The 22,558-nt window shown below is 38.9% G+C and overlaps 1 protein-coding gene across 2 annotated transcripts in view; it reads right to left on the bottom strand.

Annotated features, from left to right (window-relative positions):
• The window catches only part of IMPG1 (interphotoreceptor matrix proteoglycan 1), a 94,162-nt gene extending 71,922 nt beyond the window's left edge, over positions 1 to 22,240 (bottom strand). Inside the window, exons 1-2 of one of the 2 annotated variants that reach the window (XM_067702973.1) lie at positions 22,174 to 22,240; positions 4,463 to 4,696 (exon numbers count right to left, since the gene is read on the bottom strand). In XM_067702973.1, coding sequence (XP_067559074.1) covers positions 4,463 to 4,696; positions 22,174 to 22,240 — 301 coding nt within the window. The remainder of the gene's footprint in view (positions 1 to 4,462; positions 4,697 to 22,173) is intronic. The other variant, XM_067702974.1, reaches the window with a different exon arrangement.
• Between the last annotated feature and the right edge of the window lie 318 nt (positions 22,241 to 22,558).

The raw sequence follows: 22,558 nt of genomic DNA, 5'->3' as shown, positions 1-22,558 counted from the left end.
CTTGATCTCAACTTCCTTAGCGTGCTTTCCTAAACTGGTTTGCCTAACAGCACATCTTTCTCTCCTCACTTTCCCTTTGGCCATCATCCTTCCCCCATCTCCCCATCCGTAGTCTTCCTGTGACGGCCCAGTGCCCCTAGATTGCCACACAAAGGGTATTCGAAATAACTGTGTTTGAGATTAAGACAGGGAGTGAACTTAGTCAAGGGCAAACACAGTTTTTGCAAGTATGGCAGTTTCTGATGCTTTGCCTTCAACACCTTAGAAGAAGTCCTAATGAAGTCGACAGCTGATACATCATTAAAAATAATGATGGCAGATCACGATGTGATTGTTAGCATAAAATGCCGGAGGAACTTAGGAATAAGGATGCTACTGTAACAAAACTCCATCTGTTCCCGTCTACTTATTTATGTAACACGTTTTCTCAGCATTTAAGTGAAACTAAGGAAAAGGATAGGGATAAAATGGATGTTAAATCCTGTCTAATGTTAGCAATACATAATAGGAATAATAAATAATGGCACATGAACTAATAGAGGGACGGCACCAAAGCAACCCCATCTATCCAGAGGCAGAAGCTAGTGGAGCTTAAGCTATAGGCCCTTCATTTAAATTGGCCCCTTCCAAAGCTTTGTTCCTAATTTTGTATCTATAAACATTAGTTACCCCAAACCCATATCTGAGTTTATATCCATCAATAAAAAATTAAAAACTTTTGTCAAACTTATATCTACTTCCTTTAGTCAATTATATATTAAAAATAATTATAAATGCAACTGAATCCAGAAGAAATTTCTGGAAATAAGTCAAATAAGTTATTTACTTAGGAAATAAGTAAAAAATGTAATTTCAATGTACGTACATTTTTGTTACTGAGAAATATTTTAGAGCAACCCATAACAGACTTTCAAGTATGACCTAAATTACATTAAGATAAGACTCTGCAGTGAGAGGTGGGATGGAAACGTGGGTGTGTGGAGGAAAAGGGACCACGTGACATTGCCTCCTGTTTGGAAGGGTTTGTTCATGCATTTGTAGAGTACTTGATGGTAAGTATTGAGTATCTATGACAGATTCCACTGTATATACGAGAATGCTTTAATTCCTATCTTATTTTCAATATCAATACTTATTTACAGCTCACCAAAAGTTACATCTTATCCAATTATTTAAGCTTATGATGAAAAACTTCAGATGTCAACAGAAAAGCTCTCAAGAGGGCACCTAATTTAAAAATTATTTTAGGGGATTAAGTTAGAAAAAGATAGAAGACTTTGGTCATAAGCAATTGTAATATGTTGATCTTTAACTCTGGAGGGATGAGGGGGAAAGGGGTGCTTTGGAGCAGAAGCTGACATCATCTGACTTTCTAAAGAAACCCTCTGACTGCCATGCAGAGAAAAGGGGTTATGGGTTATGGGGAGGAACAAAGTATGAGAAGCCCAGTCTGGAGACTCTTACTCTAGTACTTTACCTTCCCTCACTCCCCACTTGGTCCACATCTGGATTTCTCTTAGCTTTCTGTTTTAAGAGGCAAAGAGAATTCCAGACCAACAGAAGCTCAGGTCATTTACTAGCAGCAACCTGACCACAGATCCGGGGTGGGGGGGGTTTGCAGCACCCAAAAGTGCCATTTGAGGTGTGTGTTGCCTGGGGTTTTCCCTACATCATCAAACAGCCTAGGCTGAGACATTAAGCAGAAAGGCTGAGGTTCTGTGGTCAGATCTCAAGCAACTGTGGGGATACTGGAGAGGCAAGGCTCTGGCTTTCTCCAAAATCCTTGCGGCAATCCTCCCCAATAGAGTCAGACAAAGACGGTGCAGAAAGGTAAAGCCAGAGGTTAGAAAAATCCAGCTTTTCAGAGGTTTTCAGACTCCTCCCAGCCCTGAGGTCCTTTGATGCCTCAACTTTCAAGGTTTTTATCTGAGGCTCCCTTAGCAAGGATGGATGACTCTGCCCGTGAGTCATGGGCTGGTGCTTCTGTTCTCTTGATCACAGAAGGATTCTGTGCCTCCTGATGTGTGCTGAGCTTCCAGGATGCCAGAAAAATGCCATCGGAGGAGTCACCAAAATCCTGCCCCTCAAAAATCGCCTAAAGAAAAGATACTGGTTCCTGTTTCATCCCGACATTTTGATCACTGTAGACGACAGTGCCCCAGGGAAATAATTCTTCAAGCAACTCCAGGCATTTGTGCTTCAAGGAGAATGTTCTCTCAGAGCCTTTGGGGAAAGTAGGTTTTAATAGGGATGAGGGCTTTCTGTGTCCCTGAGGTGGGAGAAAGGGCCGCAGGTGGGGGAACGGGATTACCCGGGCATCTTATCAATATGAGAATATGCAGATTATGAAGTAGGTCTGGTGAGCCACCTGGACATCTGCGTTTCTTACAAGCTCCCAGGTGACGTGATGCTGCCGGTCTGTGGACAGCAGTTTGAGTAGCAAAAACTAGGATTCCCTTCACTTTTAACTTTCTCCGAGTCACACATTAATGTGAAAGAAAGATCTAGATTTTAATATTGGGATTGGGAGAAAGAGAGAGTGGAGAGAGAGAGGAAGGGAGGGAGGGAGAGAGAGGGAGAGACATGGGGAGGGGTGAAATCACAAAGGACTCACAGAGGACTTTGACGGGAGGCAGTCACAGAGAAGAGAGTTTGCGTGGTGGGAGCAGAGGTTCTGCCTGGGAAACTACCAGAAACGACCTTGACCCTTGTGTCTGAGCTTTCTGAGGAAATCTTTGCGATTCTATCAGGAAGCTCAGAACATTTTCCCTTGTGTTGCTTTAAGCATTGGGAGGAGAAATAGCTCAGTATTCCATTTGATTTGAGGAGTGTGGGAGCTGTCTCCTCTAAGTTTGAAAAATGTCAACAGATAATTTTGTAAAAGCAGCTATGACAACAATAACTGGGTTACTCTGTCAAAGAAACACTGCTTTATAGCTAGCTGGGTCTTATTTCTAGTTTCTTTGTGAACCAATTTGTTAGACTTAAAAAACCCATGCTGGTGAACAGTAAAATTTCACATCACCCAGGGGCAGCCATAAAGATAATAGGCTGTCATTGCTGTGGGGAGAAAAACAGTGGTTTGTTTCATCCAGGGAAGCAAGAATGAAGCAAACCTAATCAAGAATAAAGAGCTAAGAATAAAATTCAGAGCTGAAAATTTGGTTGCAGCAATATAAGAACACCCAGATTAATTCAACTTTTGCACATCTTATAGATGTAAATACTTGAGAACTTGGTGGGATGTTAGTTGATGGCATAGTTTTCAGTTGTCAGAATGTGCAACACATCACAGGCTAGAATTGAACCAGCTTGCTCTAGTCAATAGGCTTGAAATAGAGCAGGGTGACTGTGCTTTTTGGAGTGGAAGCAAACATCTATTATGATCAAGGTGGAAATCAGTAAACGTCCTCAATTTTCACATGTAAGGTGACTTGCGTTTAGGATGCAGCCAGACAAGCTACCTGGGGAGTTTAATAGCAGTTACCAAAGATGCTTTTCTTTCATTTAAAGAAGAAGCCATGGGATTTTTTTTTCATCCATGGTAAGTGAATGACAAGGACAGCTACTGATGGCTGTGGTGTGATTGAACTCCATCATGATTTCCGGGAATGCTGTAAGAGTCCTGTAATGCTGTCTTGGGGTAAAAACTGCACTGTAACTCTGATGAAAACCACAGTAATTGTGCTGTAAATCCCGTTAACACCCCTGTTTATTATCTTGGTAACCACTGCTAATTTGTGCCTCCAGGTTTCCCAGCTTCAGACATTTTTACTGGATCAGCAATAAACAACTGAAACTTACCAAGAAGGGAGGGAGGATTGGGATTGTAATGTGGTTTTTGAAAAGTGAAATCTTAGGTCATAAATCAACTTGCACAGATTCCTGACATTGCAATCATCCTGTGCTTCTTACAACATTAGGATTTAATAGTGGGCTTTGGCAAAAATAAAACAAAGAGGTAAAACCCAGAGGCCGGGGCTTCCCTGGTGGCGCAAGTGGTTGAGAGTCCGCCTGCTGATGCAGGGGACACGGGTTCGTGCCCCGGTCTGGGAAGATCCCACATGCCGCGGAGCGGCTGGGCCAGTGAGCCATGACCGCTGAGCCTGCGCGTCTGGAGCCTGTGCTCCGCAACGGGAGAGGCCACAACAGTGAGAGGCCCGCGTACCGCAACAAACAAACAAACAAACAAAAAAACCCAAAGGCCAAGGCTTTCCGGTGGCTTGTTAAATGCTCTCGTGGTTCTGTGTTGCACAGGACATGGTTTTAAAACATACAAGCACAGATCTACCATAGTTTGGAAGGCTTATTATTCATAACTCTCAAGTCAGTAGGCTGATTTTTATAACTCCTGTGACTGAATGAGAGACTGGAAGTTCTGGGCTGAACACAACCTTGGGATGGATGAAAGGGAGGGGATGAAGAGAGGGAAAGTCTGAACAGGCTGCACCTCTTTCCTTACCTCTCAGTCTATAATAAGCTTGAAGACTTGCTAAAATCTCTTTCATGGATTCCTGTGGACAGACCTTAAGCCCAGTTGGGAAAAATGATGATCTTTTGGTTCGAGGCTTTGCCAAATCGAATATTCGTCTCATTGTTGACACTTTGTAAAATTTTCCAGTATTTTCGGTTGTTTCAATTCTTGCGGCATTGTCTATGTCTTTAATTTCAGAACTGTATATTTTAATGGAGAGATCTGTAAAAGAAAGATTGATTTCCTGGTAGTACTACTCAGTCATAAAAAAGAATGAAATAATGCCATTTGCAGCAACATGGATGGACCTAGAGATTATCAGACTAAGTGAAGTAAGTCAGACCGAGAAAACCAAATATCATGATATCGCTATGTGTGGAAGCTAAAAGCATGATACAAGTGAACCTATTTACAAAACAGAAACAGACTCACAGACATAGAAAATAAACTTATGGTTAGCAAAGGGGAAAGGAGCGGGGAAGGATAGAGTAGAAATTTGGGATTAACAGTTACACAGTTCTGTATATAAAATAAACAACAAGGACCTACTGTATAGCACAGGGAGTTATATTCAATATCTTGTAATAACCTATAGTGGAAAAAATCTGAAAAAGAATATACACATGTACAACTGAATCACTTTGTTGTACACCTAAAACATGGTAAATCAGCTATATTTCAATTAAAAAAAGATTGATTTCCTGATGAGTATATACATGTGTGTGCTGTAAGTGAAGCATATAATAAATGATGGAAAAAACTAAAAGGTTGATCCTGAGGGTTATGGAAGTTCTATTTTGCTGCAACTTCCAAATGTGATATTTCAATGACAAGACATTTTCAGAAATCAGGGAGTAGCACAATGGGCTGATCAAGCGTATTGAAAAAAAAGAAAAACAAAAACAACATTTCGAATCATCTTGCCTTTAGGAGCTGCCGAATATTGAAACCTTTTCCCACACATCTCTCTAAAAATCACTCCTCACTTAGCACTCAAGCCTCCAGAGAGATGCCTCTTTAGATAGACATGATGATTCAAGTGGGGAATGATATAGCATTGTGGTACCCAGAGGTGCACTCTTGATGAGGAAGTAGAGTGCTTCTAAAAACCTAGGGGAAAAAATGCAACAAAACAACCTCCCTGCCTATGAACAGCAGCCCTAGGATTTCTCTGAGGGCAGGGCTCCGGGGGTGGCAATCTGGTTGAAAGTGATTTGGGGCCTTAGAGTTTCATTTACAGAGCAAGCTTGATATTTTATGCGAGATGATGAGAGAAGGGATGGAGGAGAGGTCAAAGAGAGGGTGTTGGCAGAGGATTAAACTCCCGGAGCCATTCATCCTACTGGCACTGAGGTGTCTGGTAGGGTTAGGTCTGGATTTCGTTTTTAGCTTTGTAGACCTCTCAGAAAAATAACTTACATTCACTGAGTACTATTTTATTTTGAATTTTTTTCCATCGGTATTATTTCATATCACTCTCAGAAAAGCTCTAGTGTATAGATGAAACAGATACCATTTTTCTCAGTTTACCACTCCGTCAGGTACCGAGGCCTAGAGGTGACAGAGCATGTTAACAGTGTGGTCAGATCTCCACTCTGCCTCTCCCACTCCATCTCTTTCCTTTCAGCCGTTCTACCGTTTAAGAAAGGAATTACTGATGAACAGCTGGGACCCCTCACTCTGGCCCCTGGAGACCACCAGCGTGTGGCTTACAGAGATTTAGGTTCCCATCTTGTTAAAGAAGGCTTTCCAAATCCCTTTGTGAATGGAAACCGAAAGAACAGAAAGGAGACGGTTTATACACAAAGTATAATTTAGTAAAATCAGCATCCCCAGGATCTTTCAATTTATCCAAGAGTAAACCAATGAAAAAATACTAAATGGAGTCAATTACAAACATAGGTATCAATAGGAAAGAGTATTAATATTGCCTGGTTCTTTAGGAGGACGAGTCCTCCACTCTCTTGCCCCCATTATTGTACCTGACAGGCAAAACCATAACCAGGGTTAAATACCACTCTTTGCCTTCTCCTCACGGGCACCCTAGTAGCTGAACATGGCTGGAGAAAATCAACCATTAGGACTCACTTTAAATTTATGAGCCTTCAACAATATCACACTACATTTCTCTGGTCCATTGAATTTCTCTCTCTCTCTCGCAGAACTACACGCAACTTTTCTCAGGTTTCCTGCACTTCCTACCAATTCTCACTCTCAGCTGATGACCTTGCTTCACGTTTTATTGAGAGCAAGGGGAACCAGAAGATAACTTTTCGGATTCCCAGCACTGCATCCACTCACTGGCTGCATCTGTGCTCAATACTCTGCTTTCCCTCCTGTGACTATTTGATGACTGGTCCGTGCTCCTGTCTAAGCCCAGTTCCTTTACTTATGCACTGGATCCCAGCCTTTTCACCTCGCAAGGACGTTCATCCAGAAACCCTCCTTTCATTCACCTACTGAATCATTTTTCTCTCTTTCTACTGGATCGTTCCTATCGGCCTGCAAACATTCTATTATTTTCTCCTTCTTCCTAAAAGATTCTTTCTTGATATCACTTTCCCTCCAGCCACTGACCCATTTTTCTATTTGCACTTAGAGCAAAACTCTTTGAAAGATCTGTTTTTACTTCCTTTCCTGAAACAAAGCAAGGTCCTATATGAGTGAGGGAGGATTCCCCTGACACCACATGCAAAGCTATCAACATTTCCTCTCTTCATTCCCTCCTCTTTTTTCCTTCCTTCTTTTCATTTATTTATTTTTATTTTTTATTTTGATGTTTGCAGTGTGCTCGTAGAGCCCGGTGTATTCAACATGCTATTGTGACACTTCACCAGAAGGTGTCGCTATCGAACACATAATATAATGAGAGCTGAAGATTGGAAAACGGAACCCCAATAATCAGTTCTTTGACTTTGGGATTGTGCGTGTTCAGTACTGACATTTGTTGATGAGGGTGGTGGTGAAGGTTGTGATTTTGCAGCAAAACAGACCATTTGAGGAAGGGCTGAGACGTAGCATGGTGGGATGGACTCCCATTGAGCTGGGAGGTTCTCCTGAAAGGCCTGGCAGATGGGAAACACCAGTATTTAGGTGGCGGGAAGAGGACCGCAGGTCCACAGGCAGGCAACGTCCAGCAGACTGAGGAAGGTGGTCAACACCGAAGGTTTAAACTGGGATTTAAATTAAATTTCTTTAACTGCTCAATCCTGGAGCTGCCCCGGCTCCTGCCACCCAGGGTAGCTGTGACAAGTTTGGAAATGTCCAAATGTACAGAAAGGGAAATTAATGAACAACCATTTGATTCAAACACTGAATTCAAACATTACATTATCCTAAGAAAAAGTCAGATCTCGCTGGGGTGGAGAGGCAGCTCTGAAATACTGGGCTTTGTCCCCTTCATTTATTGTGTTAAAATTAGATGGTCTAAGCATTGCCTAAACATGTCCACTAGTTCACGTGAAGGTCAGCCCTTCAGTCAAAAGTATCTTTTCCACTCTAGGTTCTAGGCTGGTAGGGCTTAATGTTGACAGGCAACCTGGAAACCTCCCTATTACCTCCCTATTACATCACTGAAGAGTCTTTTTTTCCTTCCTGTACCAAAGTTGGCCTCCAATCATAGATTGCTTACAAAGTTTCCATTTCAGGGCTCAACCGTGCCCACCAGGCCGCCTCTTTCTTGGTTATGTATTCAAGGGGATCCTTACCAGCCTGTTTGGACCAATTCTCACCAGACTCTCTCCTCTAGAGGAATGTTTTCTCGCCATCTAACCCTGCAGGCTTACAACCTAGGATTACTGTACACATATAGTGACAGTAACAGACAACAGAAAAAGGAGAATGGGGCGTCCGCGGCACCATTGTGATGAGAGTGACAGCCACTGGTAAGAGCACTTAGTGAACCCATTATGTTTTCCTAAGGGAAAAAGGCTGCGATGTCCTAATGAATGAATTAACAGGAGTGGAGACAAAAGCTACTGGAATCCCTCCAGAATAAAAATCTCCATTTGAAGAACAGAACTCCACAGAGAGAAAGTGGGTAACACTCCAGGACCAAATCAATACCTGGAAGGCTTAAAAAATAAAAATTTCATCTTACATATGCTTTCCAGACCTTACCAAAAAAGAGTAAGCAGTTCTGGCCTTTTTGCAAACGCTCAGCTTTGCAAAACATCCCAGTCCCAGCCCCTCCATTAGCGGAAATGCTCAATTACCCACCTGAAATTTTTTTCTTCCAAAGAGCAAGGGAACTAAATGTACATTGTGCTTAACATACCTGAACACACCTCAAAAATTATGCAGTTGTACTGAACACTTGCTTAACGCTTTTCCAGAAAATTGCATGGATTTTAAGCACACTGTCTTCTGCATGATCAAGTGGAGATGACAAGAGCTCCTACGTCTTGCTTTCTCCTCTATCTTCCTACGTGTAGCTCCCAGTGAAATTCCATCCTGACAAGACTGCTGCAAGCGAGTAAATGGTGGAAAAGAGGACCATAGAAATTAGGGAAACTTCAGTGATTTTCTGTAATGAGATACGAAGCCAATGCAGTCTCACGGTAGTCAGCCTACAGACTGATTATGGGTGATGCAAGGTGGATGCCACACCATTGCCCTCCCTGAAGCTTTGGAAACTTGGGTGCCATGGCAGCCTTCCTTGTCTCCACACCACTACCGCCTGCTGAGGGTGAAAATCAGTGCCCCCTTCTCTCAAAGCATTAGAGCGGTTGCACTGTTTTTCTTCACATTGCAAAAATAGGTTTGGCCATTGCATTCCTACGTCAGAAGGAAAGGGTTAGGACCCTGGAAAACCATTGTAAGAAGTAAAGCTTGCTATCTTCTATTCTATGTTTTTGCACGGATACATATGTATTGGTAAGTTCATCTCACTGCACTAAAAAAAAGAGGAAGAACTAAATCTATAGGTGAGATGCCGAGAAATTTTGCTGAGGGCGTATGCGTCATGGTGAGAGGGCAGGGACCGAATGGAAGTTGAAGGGAGAAGTAGAAAAGAGAAAGGGGAACAATAGGGTCCTACTGTAGAGCACAGGGAACTATGTTCAATATCCTGGGATAGACCATAATGGAAAAGAATATGAAAAAGAATGTATATATACGTGTAACTGAATCACTTTGCTGTACAGCAGAAATTAACACAACATTGTAAATCAACTATACTTCAATGAAAAATAAATAAACAACAACAACAAAAAATACCTACCAAGTTAAAAAAAAGAGTTCATTAGAATTCTGGACAAGCATAAAATATAATGGCATGAAAATATATTTTGTTGATCCAATTTTTATAAAATAATTATCTGTTCATATACATAGAAAAATCTAAAAAGATCTATAAAAATGTTAATTATAGATTTCCAATAAAGGAAAGAGAAAGGGGGTGGTCTCTTTTGTGCCCCGGGGGGATGACCTGTGAGCAAGTGGGGTCCTGAGCTCTTCATATCTGGTAGGTGTCAGGGAGTCGACAGGCAGGGGTCCAGCAGGGCAGGGTCTTGGACACAGAACAAAAATGGGTGCTCACTCCTCACCCCTTTCATGGGGAGACAGAGGAGGATGTTGAGTAGGGGTAGGAGCATACTCCAAAAAGACTGGCCTTCTGTGTCCTCAGAAAGGAGAGCAACACAACTGAGGCACTTGTCCTGGGGTAGCTTGAAGGGCTCATAGCCTGCCTTCACCTAAGGCGAGGAATCCTTCACAAAAATCCTCTTGGCCAAGGCCCGTTCATAGCCACCTGCCGGTTCCAGAGGCACTGTTCCTGCTGCAATTCAGGACCATGGGATGCCCTTGACTCTCAAGTGCCCTCAAGGTCTGCATTCGTGTGTCAGAGGTTGTGAGAAACCACAGTATAAACACTTAGCTTCTTCATGCAGTGCTAAATTTACTTGAGCATTTTAGCAGCGAAGTTTAAAATGTGAAGGATTGTAAATGATTTTCACATGAATACATAAGCAAACTCAGCAAAATCCTTTCTCCCCCAAACAAGCCAGTCTTGAAAGTTAGAAGAGTAGGATATTTCTATAAGCTGTGACTAACTGTAAAGTATATTTCTTTGGAAAACGGTGAGTGGAGTTGGTTTAGTGCTGAGGTCAGGTTGAAGTAAACAGGCATGTGAAACTGAGGTGAGAACAATTATGTTGAAGTTGCTGGCTAGCCTAGCTAAGGCTTGTTTTCAGGAGTTGACAGAGAGAAACTGTTTTCCCCAGCAGCTGGATGTTTTAGTATCCCTCAAATCACCCTGGGTAGGCAGATACCTTCTCCATATCTGTGTAGGACCAACCCTGTTAAGCCACTTTTAATCATCTCTTCCTTACATTAACTAACTTCTACTAACCTTTTTCTGCTTTCCAATTTTTGACCCATCATGTAAATTTGGGGGGCACCATCTCCATTGGTTTCAGAATGTGGAGTTTAAATAAATACACAGGTTACGAATAAGAGAATCAGAATGGAATTTTACAAGTTAATCTGAGATCTGCGGATGATGAGTTGTATCTCACAAATGTATGGGATGTGATAGTTTTCAGAGCATTTTTCTAGCCTGGCTTGACAGATAGTTTGAATGATACGGAAACCAAAGTGTTTCGCGGCAGAGTCTGTCCACCATCTGCTTGGAAGTGGGTGGGGAAGATAAGTAGCAGGAAATCACAAAGACCTACCAAGAGCCTGTAAAAAAATCCCCCAAATTAGAAGGAAGCTAACTTCAGAAGCTGGGAGTACACTGAGGAAGTAGCAGGGGGCAGGAAGATAGATTCGCTTATGGGACACATTAACCACTTTCCTCCGGTTCCAGCTGTGCTGGTGTCTTTCTCCCTTTGATTTCTAGGGGTGCTACATATTTGGGGCATATTTATCTCATTAGATTCTAACCATGTCTGAAGTACTCATATCAGAATCAGCTAATTTAGCCCAGCATCTTTATTTTCTGAACCTCTTTGTTGCTGACGATCCTAATATTACACACTATGAAACAGCTACTCTTAAGTTTTAGTGCTCTCATGTAAACCTGGTCTTGGAGTGTATTGGGAATTCTGAGTAAAGAGAATTGCATGTACAGCGTTCTTGCATATATTGCCACAAAAGAATGATATTGTAGCTGCTCAAGGAGAGCAGAATTGGAACAGATTAAACAGGTTAAACAGCTATACATCTCTGCCTTTCTTATGCATGAGAAACTATCACAGTTCTTGCAGAGAAGAAAGATGAACTTCATCTTGAGTACCTGTGGGGCTGAAGTTACAGTAAGATGGCTCTGCCTTCCTGAGCCACTTCCTGAACTTGGGCAAATAATCTCGATGTGCTTCAACTTTCTAACCTACAAAGGGTATAACAATAATTCCAACACCATAGATACGGATTCATGTTTGCGTGTTATATAGTTCTGTTTTGTTTTGAAGATTAAATGAGAAAATAGGGGTCACGATTTTGCAGAAGGCCTGGCACATTGTTAGCTCTTATTATGATGTGGTACCGTTATACTTTGAGGTTTAGGGCTAGGAATAAGATAGGAATAGGATTGCCTGATTTAGCAAATAAAATATAGGACACCCAGTCAAACTTGAATTTCCAATAAACAACTATGTAAATTTTTAAATTTTTAGTATAAGTATGTCCCATGCAATATTTGGGACACATTAAATATAAGTGGGCAAAGTGTTTCTGTTAAAAGAGAAAGATTGTCAGACTACATTTAAAAAATTCTACTATATGCTGTTTTAACAGACACATTTAATGAAAAGACATAGGGAAGTTGAAATTAAAAGGATGGAAAAAAGTTATATTATGCAAACACTAATCAAAGGAAAGTTGGTATAGCTATATTAGTATCTAATGAGGTCAGAGGTCTTCTGTTAAATGTTCCATAACCAGCTCTTAGGGTTGGATGAGAAGGCCTGATTTGCAACATTTGCCAATTTTTCTGTGTTATAACTCTCCCATGGCTGATTTCAAGCCACCGATGTGCTATTACTGAACACAGAGTTGGGAAGAGATGTGAGCAACTGGCTCCTGTAAGTCAGTATGGGCCAGTTCCACCACATCAGTGGACAAATTTCCTTATTTGGCTGAAAGTATTACAAAGACGATGATAGTCACATCATAATGGTAAAAATTTAAAAGTCATCAGAAAGATGTAACAAGTTATAATTTTATGTACTTAATAATATTACCTTAAAATATATAAAGCAAACTTTGACAGAACAATAAAGAAAATAAAATCAACAATAATAGCAGGTGGATTTTAAGAGATCTTTCTTGGTAACTGATAGAACAAGCAGAAAAAAATCGATAAAGATACAGAGGATTGAAAACATAACTAAAATTGACTTAATGAACATATATAGAACATTATAAAACAAAAATATAATATAGTATATATTTATATTATATATAAAATATACTTCATTTTCAAGCACAGGGAGAACATACAAATATTGACTGTATATTGGACTATAATGCATGTACATTATGTTCTCAGACCAGCAAAGAAGTAAGCTAAAAATCAGTTTTAAAAAACAACTGGAAAATTCCCTATATGTTTGGAAATCGAAAAAAAATACTTATAAATAACCCATAATTCAGTGAAGAAATCATGCTGGTTATTAGAAATATCTTTATCAAATGATAAACTTTTACATAGTAAAACTTGTGGGATATAGCTAAATCAGTACTTGAAAGGTAAACTTATCTCATTAAAATGCCTATTTTAGAAAAAGAAAAAAGCTAAATATTAATGAGCTAAGCATCTATCTCAAGAGGTTAACAAAAGAAAAAAAATAAAAGAAAATACAAGAAAAGAAGATGAGTAGAGATTAAGAAGATATAAAAGAGAAGATAACATAAAAGAGAAGAAAAAGACATATAAAAGCCAAAAACTTTTCCTTTGAAAATACTAATAACAGAAACAAAAATCATAAGAAGGAGAAAATACACTTAATTACTATCAGGATTGAAAAGGGGGACATCATTATATTTTCTATAGACATGAAAAACTTAACAAGAGGGTATGAATAATGTTTTGTCACTAAATTTGAAATTTTATATGAAATGGATAAATTCTAGAAATATACAACTTACCAAAATGGATATAAGAAGAGACAGGAAACCTAATTATTATCACCTTTAAAAAATTGACTCAGTAGTCAAATATCCTTTCATAAATATAACTCTTTAGCTTCATCAGAGAGTTCTATCAAATATTCATGGAAAAAATAACTTTATTTTCATACAAACTCGTACAAAACCTGACAAGGAAACTATGTGAAAAAAATCATAGTCCAATCTTGCTTATGAATATTAATGTAACATTTTGAAATAAAATATTAGCAAATGGAATCCAGCAGCATTTGAAAAAAGGTCATGACCAAGTTGGAGTTATCTCAGGAATGTAGGGTTAGTTTAATATTTGAAATTTTATTAAGGTAATTTTTCACATTAATGAATTAAAAGAGAAAAACCATTTGGTAATCTCAATGGAAATAGAAGAAATACACAATACATTTCTATATTTATCCATGATTAAAACTCTTAGGAATAGCAAGGAACTTTTTTTCACAACCTAATATAGGGAATTTTCAAAAACAAAACAAACACAAAATCTAAAACAAACATCATACTTAATGGTGAACTATGAAAGAATTCTCTTCAAGATCGGTAACAAGGAAAGGATCATGCCATCAGCGTTTCTCTTTAACATCATACTGGCTGGCCTAGGAAGGGCAGCAAGAAAATATAGAGAAAGAAAAGATACAAAGACTGAATAGAAAGAACTCAAATTTTCTTTATTCACAAATGATAATGGAGAAAACTCCAAAGAATTGCTAGTGAATTTTCAGAATAAAGATTGTTCAGCAAAGCTCTGGAATATAAAACCAATTACTTTTTTACATAGAAATGTAATAAGGTAAGGCCAGACACCATAAAACCCTTAGAGGAAAACATAGGCAGAACACTCTGTGACATAAATTACAGCAAGATCCTTTTTGACCCACCTCCTAGAGAAATGGAAATAAAAACAAAATTAAACAAATGGGACCTAATGAAACGTAAAAGTTTTGCACTGCAAAGGAAACCATAAATGAGACCAAAAGACAACCCTCAGAATGGGAGAAAATATTTGCAAATGAAGCAACTGACAAAGGATTATTCTCTAAAATTTACAAGCAGCTTATGCAGCTCAATATCAAAAAATTAAATAACCCAGTGCAAAAATGGGCCAAAGACTTAAACAGACATTTCTCCATAGAAGATATACAGACTGCCAACAAACACATGAAAGGATGCTCAACATCACTAATCATTAGAGAAATGCAAATCAAAACTGCAATGAGGTAGCACCTCACACCAGTCAGAATGGCCATCATCAAAAAATTTACAAACAATAAATGTTGGAGAGGGTGTGGAGAAAAGAGAACCCTCTTGCACTGTTGGTGGGAATGTAAATTGATACAGCCACTATGGAGAACAGTATGGAGGTTCCTTAAAAAACTAAAAATAGAACTGCCATGCAACCCAGCAATCCCACTACTGGGCATATACCCTGAGAAAACCATAATTCAAAAAGAGTCATGTACCACAATGTTCATTGCAGCTGTATTTACAATAGCCAGGACATGGAAGCAACCTAAGTGTCCATTGACAGAAGAATGGATAAAGAAGATGCGGCACGTATATACAATGGAATATTACTCAGCCATAAAAAGAGACGAAATTGAGTTATTTGTAGTGAGGTGAATGGACCTAGAGTCGGTCATACAGAGTGAGGTAAGCCAGAAAGAGAAGAACAAATTCCATATGCTAACACATATATATGGAATCTAAGAAAAAAGAAAAAAATGGTTCTGATGAACCTAGTGGCAGGACAGGAATAAAGACACAGATGTAGAGATTGGACTTGAGGACACAGGGAGGGGGAAGCGTAAGCTGAGACGAAGTGAGAGAGTAGCATTGACATATATACACTACCAAATGTAAAATAGATAGCTAGTGGGAAGCAGCCACATAGCACAGGGAGATCAGCTCGGTGCTTTGTGACCACTTAGAGGGGTGGGATAGGGAGGGTGGGAGGGAGGGAGACGCAAGAGGGTGGAGATATGGGGATATATGTAATGTATAGCGGATTCACTTTGTTATACAGCAGAAACTAACACAACATTGTAAAGCAACTATACTCCAATAACGATGTTAAAAAAATGTAATAAGGATGCCATTTACATGATCACAATTAATATCAAGTGGCTAGGGATAAGTCCATGATGTGGAGCCCTTTAAAAAGTCATTATGCAACTTAATTGTAAGGTACTAATAAAAGGAGAGATAATCCCTGTTCTTGGTAGAAAGACTTAATGCTCTAAAGGTGTCAATTTCCCCCAAATTCATCTATGGATCCAACATAATTCCAGTTCAACCTCCATAGGATTTTTGTGGAACTTGGTGAGCTAATTTTAGAATGTATTAGGGAAGAGTGGAGAGTCAAGAATAGCTTAGACACTCCTGTAGAAAGAGAACTAAGCCAGGGAAACATGGGTACAAGATTTCAAGATTATTATAAATTTGAAATAATTGAAGCAATGTGGTGTTAGCTCAGGGATAAAAAAATGAACAAACCCATGTCCATGGCAGAAGAGGCATCACAGAGCAGAGAGAAAAGGAGAAAGTATTCATTGAGTGGCGCTAAAACAATTGATTATCAGTATTAAAAAAAAAAAGAAATTGTTTTCCTGCTTCACACACACACACACACACACACAATAAATTGTCGTGAATTAAGTATGAAAAACAAAATGTCTTTTATAAGACAATATAGGAGAATATGAAGTTACTAAGGCTAATTCAACAGCACTGAAATTAAGAATGTGTGTTCATCAAAGGCTATACCATTAAGACAGTAAGAAGGCAAGGCTACAAACTGACAGAAGGTTTTTGAACATAATTGCAAAAGGGTTGGTGTCTGCAACTTAAAAGGAACTGCTCCAAATCAGTAAGAAAAGACATATATCTCAATGAAAAAATTGGTCAAAAAACTTGTTCAAGGATTTTCTAGAAGAAGCACACAAGACCCAAAAATACAGGAAAAGATACTTAACTTCGTTAGTAATCAGAGAAATGCAAATTAAAACCACATTGAGACACTATTTCACCCCCAACGCAGAGTGACAAAAAATAAAAAGTCAGGCAATAACAAGTGTGCATGAGGATTTGGAACAAAAGGGATTCTCACTCTAAATGGCACAGACACTTAGGGAGACAGTTCGGTATCACCTGGTAAAACTGAAAACATGCATTCCTCGTGACACAATGATTTCTCTCCTATTCAGAAGAGAGAGAGAGAAAGAGAGAGCTAGACACTGGAGAGATTCCTGGAGAGCACCGGGGGACAATTGGGAATGTCTGTACCAGTGTTGTATGTAATGCAAAGTCCATCAACAGAAGAATGAATACACGGTGTATCCATACCAGGCAGCAGCATGTCCCAGGCGCCTCTCAAGCACCATCTCAGGCCCACTTAGCCTCACCTGTCTCTCAGACCAGCTCTTCATAAGCTCTGACCCATTATGGGAGACACAAGCCCACAGCTCTTTGCCTCTTGCTGTGTCACGGTGTCTGCTTTCTCCTGCCCCAGGATTTTCTGTTGCTGCAGAGGTGTGAGAAGCACCAAGACCCACCCGCGGTCCATGGACGGGTGCACTGGAAGTGCAGGGAAGTTAATGTCCTTTGAGGTGAACTTTTATTTATTTATTTTTTATTTTTATTTTTTTGCGGTACGCGGGCCTCTCACTGTTGTGGCCTCTCCCGTTGCGGAGCAACAGGCTCCGGACGTGCAGGCTCAGCGGCCATGGCTCACGGGCCCAGCCGCTCCGCGGCATGTGGGATCTTCCCGGACCAGGGCACGAACCCGTGTCCCCTGCATTGGCAGGCGGACTCTCAACCACTGCGCTACCAGGGAAGCCCAAGGTGAACTTTTGAGGAGATCTCTTATGAATTTTTCTCCATTTACCCCTAGGCTCCCAACCTCATGGACAATCTGGAGATCCTGTAGTCTCTAAAGATGGTCCCTTAATATCAGCAATTGGTTGCACTTGACACCAAGTGCTGGCCAGTTCGGTGAGGCATCTTTATGTTGGTTTTCCCTCTTTCACTGCTTCATCCCTCATTTTCTTCTCCTCCTGTTTCCCTGAAAATGCACTCCCTAATGAAGAGTAGCAGGTAAGCTCTTGCCTCAGGGTCTGATGTATGCAACAGTGTGGGTGACTCTTAAAAATATAATGTTGAGCCAAAGAACTAAGTCATAGGAGAACACATACAGCATGAGATTACTTATATAAATACACAAACAAAATGAAGAAATATTAATATACATCTATAGGTGGAAACACTAATGTTAAGCAATGACGTGATTAACACAAGATTCATGACGGTAAAGGGGACGAGATCCTGGCAGAGCAGACAGGGGACTTCTGAGATACTATTAATGTTTTATTATTTAACCTGGGAAGCGAGCATGTTATTATTATTCTCTAAATACCACATATATGTTTTGTACACTCTTGGTGTATATTTCCCAAGTAAGGAGATCTGCAGAAAGCAATGTGTCTAGCCATGGCGCGGACTCATGTAGGCTCTACAAGTAAGGCTGGAAAGGAAGGTAGGGGCGGATTGTAAGGACACTCAGATGAAATGATTGGACTTGATTCTGAAGGCATCGGGGAGACTTTGGAAGTTCTTCTCTTTCCTTGGCTTTTGGCTTAGTTTCCTTTAATCCTATTCCTAGGGGAGCAATTATGAAAATAGATGTGGGCCATGGTGAGTGAGGGGTCTAAAGGTGGCTGGATGGAGAAACCCAAGTTGGAATGAAAGAAGATGCCTTTATAAAGGTGCGCAGAAAGACACAGTTTCCTCAAGAATGGCTGCATGTAAATGGGAGAATATTTATCTACTGAATACAGCCGTAGGCTTAGAAGTATTTATCATGGTTCTGTAGCTCTTTCATATTCTTCCCACATTCACTGTGGCCAGCAGAGAGGGGCAGCAGTGGGAGTACATTCTCAATAAATAATCGTAATGATGCATGCTGTAGGTCGGATCTGACAGTGGCATTTCCATATATGAATTCTCATTATCACGGTATCAGCTCTCTGTAGGATAAGCTTCAGCATGCAGATTGCCTTGGATCCAGAGCAAAAAGTACACTCCCTCCCTTATTAAAACGGTTCCATCTGACATGGTGCTCTTGATTAGTGAGGCGAAAATCCCAGGGAGACTGTTTCTCAGTCTCAGACAGGGAGCTCAGACCCAATGGTTGCTGAAAACCAGACTTTTCCTATGGTCATTTCCAAATACCTACTGAATTATATATAATATAAACCTAGAGACTATTATGAAAAACAAACTGGTTTTTTGGTTTGCCTCAAACGGATTATTTTAAAACGGCATAAGATCTGTGAACATGGCTGAGGCACCGAAGGTATACAGGATCTGAATTTGCGTACGGGATTAGCATGCAAATCTGGTTGATATTTAGGGTGATGGCTCGCTCATGATTGATGGAAATGGCCACGAAAGCAATAGGTCCCGTCAACGCTGCCTAATTAGCTCACACATGTAATAGTCCTTCAGTGTGATCAGCAAAATAAGCCTGGAAGGGTCACAAGGCAGCAATCGCCTTTTCTTTTTAAAGCATATAATCTAATAAATGGTCTGAGTGAGGTGTGCTGCCGTGGTTTGTTCAATTGGACATAAAGTGTCTTCAATTTACATGACTGATTTTAAGGACATTTTTTCAGGTATAATTGAAGAAAAAGATCTGCCTTCAACCTTTTGAATTACACTGTTCTGAGACCGTAGCAGAGATGATAAAATATAGGGGCTGCAAAGTTAATGTGACTGTCACTGGGTGGCTATCTCAGGTATATAAATGAAGTTTTGTTCTCTGTTCATGGAGCCGCAATGAGGAAAAATAACTTCCTGGGTAATTTTATGAAATGAGAACATATCTCAGTAGTAAAGAATTAGCAAGAACTGGAGTGTCTTCAAATGCAAATTTCCTGACATTTCACAGTTACTAAAATAAATTACCCTACCTTGGTGAGCTAATAATAACTTAGTTAAGGTTTCATTTAGTATAACCAAATATAATGCAAAAAGCCCATACTCTGATAAACACCATTTCCATTTTAGGGTTTGCTAAGGGTGGCTTTTCTCTCTTCTCTTTCTCCCACACCTCAGAATGTCACAAGCAATTAGATGAAATTGTTTATGCGAAATGGAAAGGTAAGCGAAGAAAGCAGTGCAGTACACGTAGGATATAACTGGCATCTGCATTATGAAAACCGAAGAGAGGTGCTTGTATCTTGATGAAGTAATTGTTCTTTGAAACTATTGAACTGTCTTTTGTTGCACTAAACGATTTATTTAATGAATGTTTTGAAATCGAAACCATTTCATTTTTATGTATCAATGGAAAAACTACATTTGAAATCTGCAAAGCTTAAAAGAAACCTTTTGAAATATCGGCATATCTCTGAATCTGTTAATATTCTGTGTTGGGTACATAGCAAACACTCCACTTGTGGAATCAAATTGGGAAAAATTACCTACCGGCATAGGAAAACTTTTGAGAAGAAATTTGGCAAAATGAATCAAATACCATGCATAAACTGTTTATATTGCTTTGACCCAATAATTTTACTTTAGTGAATTCATCCTAGGAATCTTAAATACTGAGAGAGCTTATGTGCAAAGATATTCATTGCAATGAATATCTTAATATCATAATAACAAAACAATTAGAAACGATTCTTTCTCTTTCGTTGAGTATTTAGATAAAGCAAATCATGATATCAACTGAAAGGAACATTATGCAGCCAATAAAATGATGCTTGTCAAAGCAAGATAGCAATGTAGACCATTCATCTGATGCAAAAGATGTGCAAAAAGCCTCATATAAAATTGTGTGCGCAGTAGAACTGCAATCATGGAAAGAATGAATAAGCGTAGAAAAAAGACTGAGGAACATATGAAGGTGTCAGCATAGGTTGTGTTTGGATAGGTGTACTATGGGTAATTTTCCATATCTTTCGATTTTTCAAATAATCTATAACTTTTTAAAAAGAAATTCTTGACTTTAAATACCCAGTTGTTATGCTCAACAGCTAGTTGTATTGAGTTGAACTCCTCTCTCTTCCAAAAGCATTTTCTATGTAAATACACTCGTAATGGTTAATTAGTCACAAATGGGAAACCAGTCTGGCTGAAGTACATAAACTCTAATTACCCGTGGACCTCACTAATTAAAGATTAACAGAAATTCACAGATCTGAGGTTCTTATGGAATAAAAAGCTCCAAACAAGTAACCATGTAAAGATTTTTTATTATGCAGTTATAATAGTTTGTTTCATAGATATTGGCATATAGCAAATTGTAGTTTTTTGGTGAGCTTCTTTCATTTAAATTTCTGTATGTAATTATGCTATTTGTAATTGTAATAGCTGATACATAATATATGAAAATAGAGAAAATAGCTAAATTAGTTAACATAATTAATTAAACAGAACCAAAGCTGATTTGACCGGTCAAGTTTCGGAAACTGACAAATCGGTGTGCTTCAGCAGATTAAGCTCAGAATATACTGGAATCCCATCATTTGTTTATAATTAAAATGTTTTTATAAATGTAAACATTTATATATAATTGACAAATTGAAAGGCAAGTAAGTAAACTTTTTCTCCATCCATTATCATTTATAGGTAGCAAAACATAAAGGGAATTTTCATATAATCTTTTCCAGAAATTTTCTTCTCTCTCCAGATGCAACCACTAAAATGTTACATATAAAATAACTGACAGGTCTGTTATTTTTGTGACTTAACAAATGGAATCAACAATGTGTTCTACTTTTCTATGGGTGCTTTAAAACCAATGCTTCAATTAAAAGGTTGATTGTCCAAAGCTACGTCATCCTTAAAGAAGAACTGAACATTATTGATTTCGAATGTCTTAAAACATTATGTTATAATGGTCAGCCTTATACTTAAAAAAAAGTGAAGCTTTCTTCAACAAGTTATTTTTAGTACATTGTTTTTCTTAAATATGCCTGTTTTGTGGCTTGCTTTAATTTTAGATTCACTTGAAGATTTGCTATAAAAACTTGCAGTGCTTGTTCTTTTATGCATACAACTTTACAAGCAACCGAGTTTCTGATTTGGTCCCCATCATGGACTCTGAAGATGAAGCACCCTTGCTATTTTCTAAGGGAAAATAACTAATGATTTAACTATGAGAGGGTATGGAATACATTTTTTGTTTGATCATAATTGACAAAGTATTTCATTTTTTTCATGGACCTACTAATTTTATTGACATTAATGTTATGAATGTGTATTCAATGTTTTATAAGAGTAAATAGGATGCATTCATCTCTCCTATTTTATTAACATAAATTGCACTTAAGATGCAAATATAAAATATATATAAAAACACATATATTATGCAAATATAAAATAAATATTCAGCAAGTGAAAACCATTTCTGACAATCATTCAATCATCAATCAATATTCATTCAAGGCCTACCATATACGAGCCCTCTGAGATACAGGGGTGACTTTCTTGATTTTGAATGTTCGACTCTGTAAATAGATTTTATATATAAGCAATTAAAAAAATAAACGAATATTTAAATAACTTACCTTTGATTCCTTGAACTTGGAGAAAAATCCAAAGAACAAAAACAGCCCTTCTAGTTTCCAAATACATTCTGGCTTTTGTGCATTGGTGTTTCTGGTAACAATCACAGAACAGTCCCAAGTCTCATTAAAAAAATAAAATGACAGAAATATGAAAAATAGTGAAATATTGATATTAGCTGAGTGAGGATAACCTTCTTGGTTTACCTTTATGAGGGCTAATTTATGAAGAACATGAGGCAGTGCCTGCTTCTGGAATAATCTCCTTATCTTCCCCTTAGGTGTAATCTCTGCTTAAGGACCAGCTGGAGGAAACTTTATCTCATTAACCTTCTGGAGGAGCATTTGTCAGCCCAGCTAGGGGACCCTGAATGCCATTATAAACAAG

Source organism: Pseudorca crassidens, chromosome 13 (assembly GCF_039906515.1).
Source record: "Pseudorca crassidens isolate mPseCra1 chromosome 13, mPseCra1.hap1, whole genome shotgun sequence".
NCBI classification, from domain to species: domain Eukaryota; kingdom Metazoa; phylum Chordata; class Mammalia; order Artiodactyla; family Delphinidae; genus Pseudorca; species Pseudorca crassidens.
Note: the sequence above shows the minus strand (reverse complement) of the source record. Positions and strands in the feature narration are given on the sequence as shown.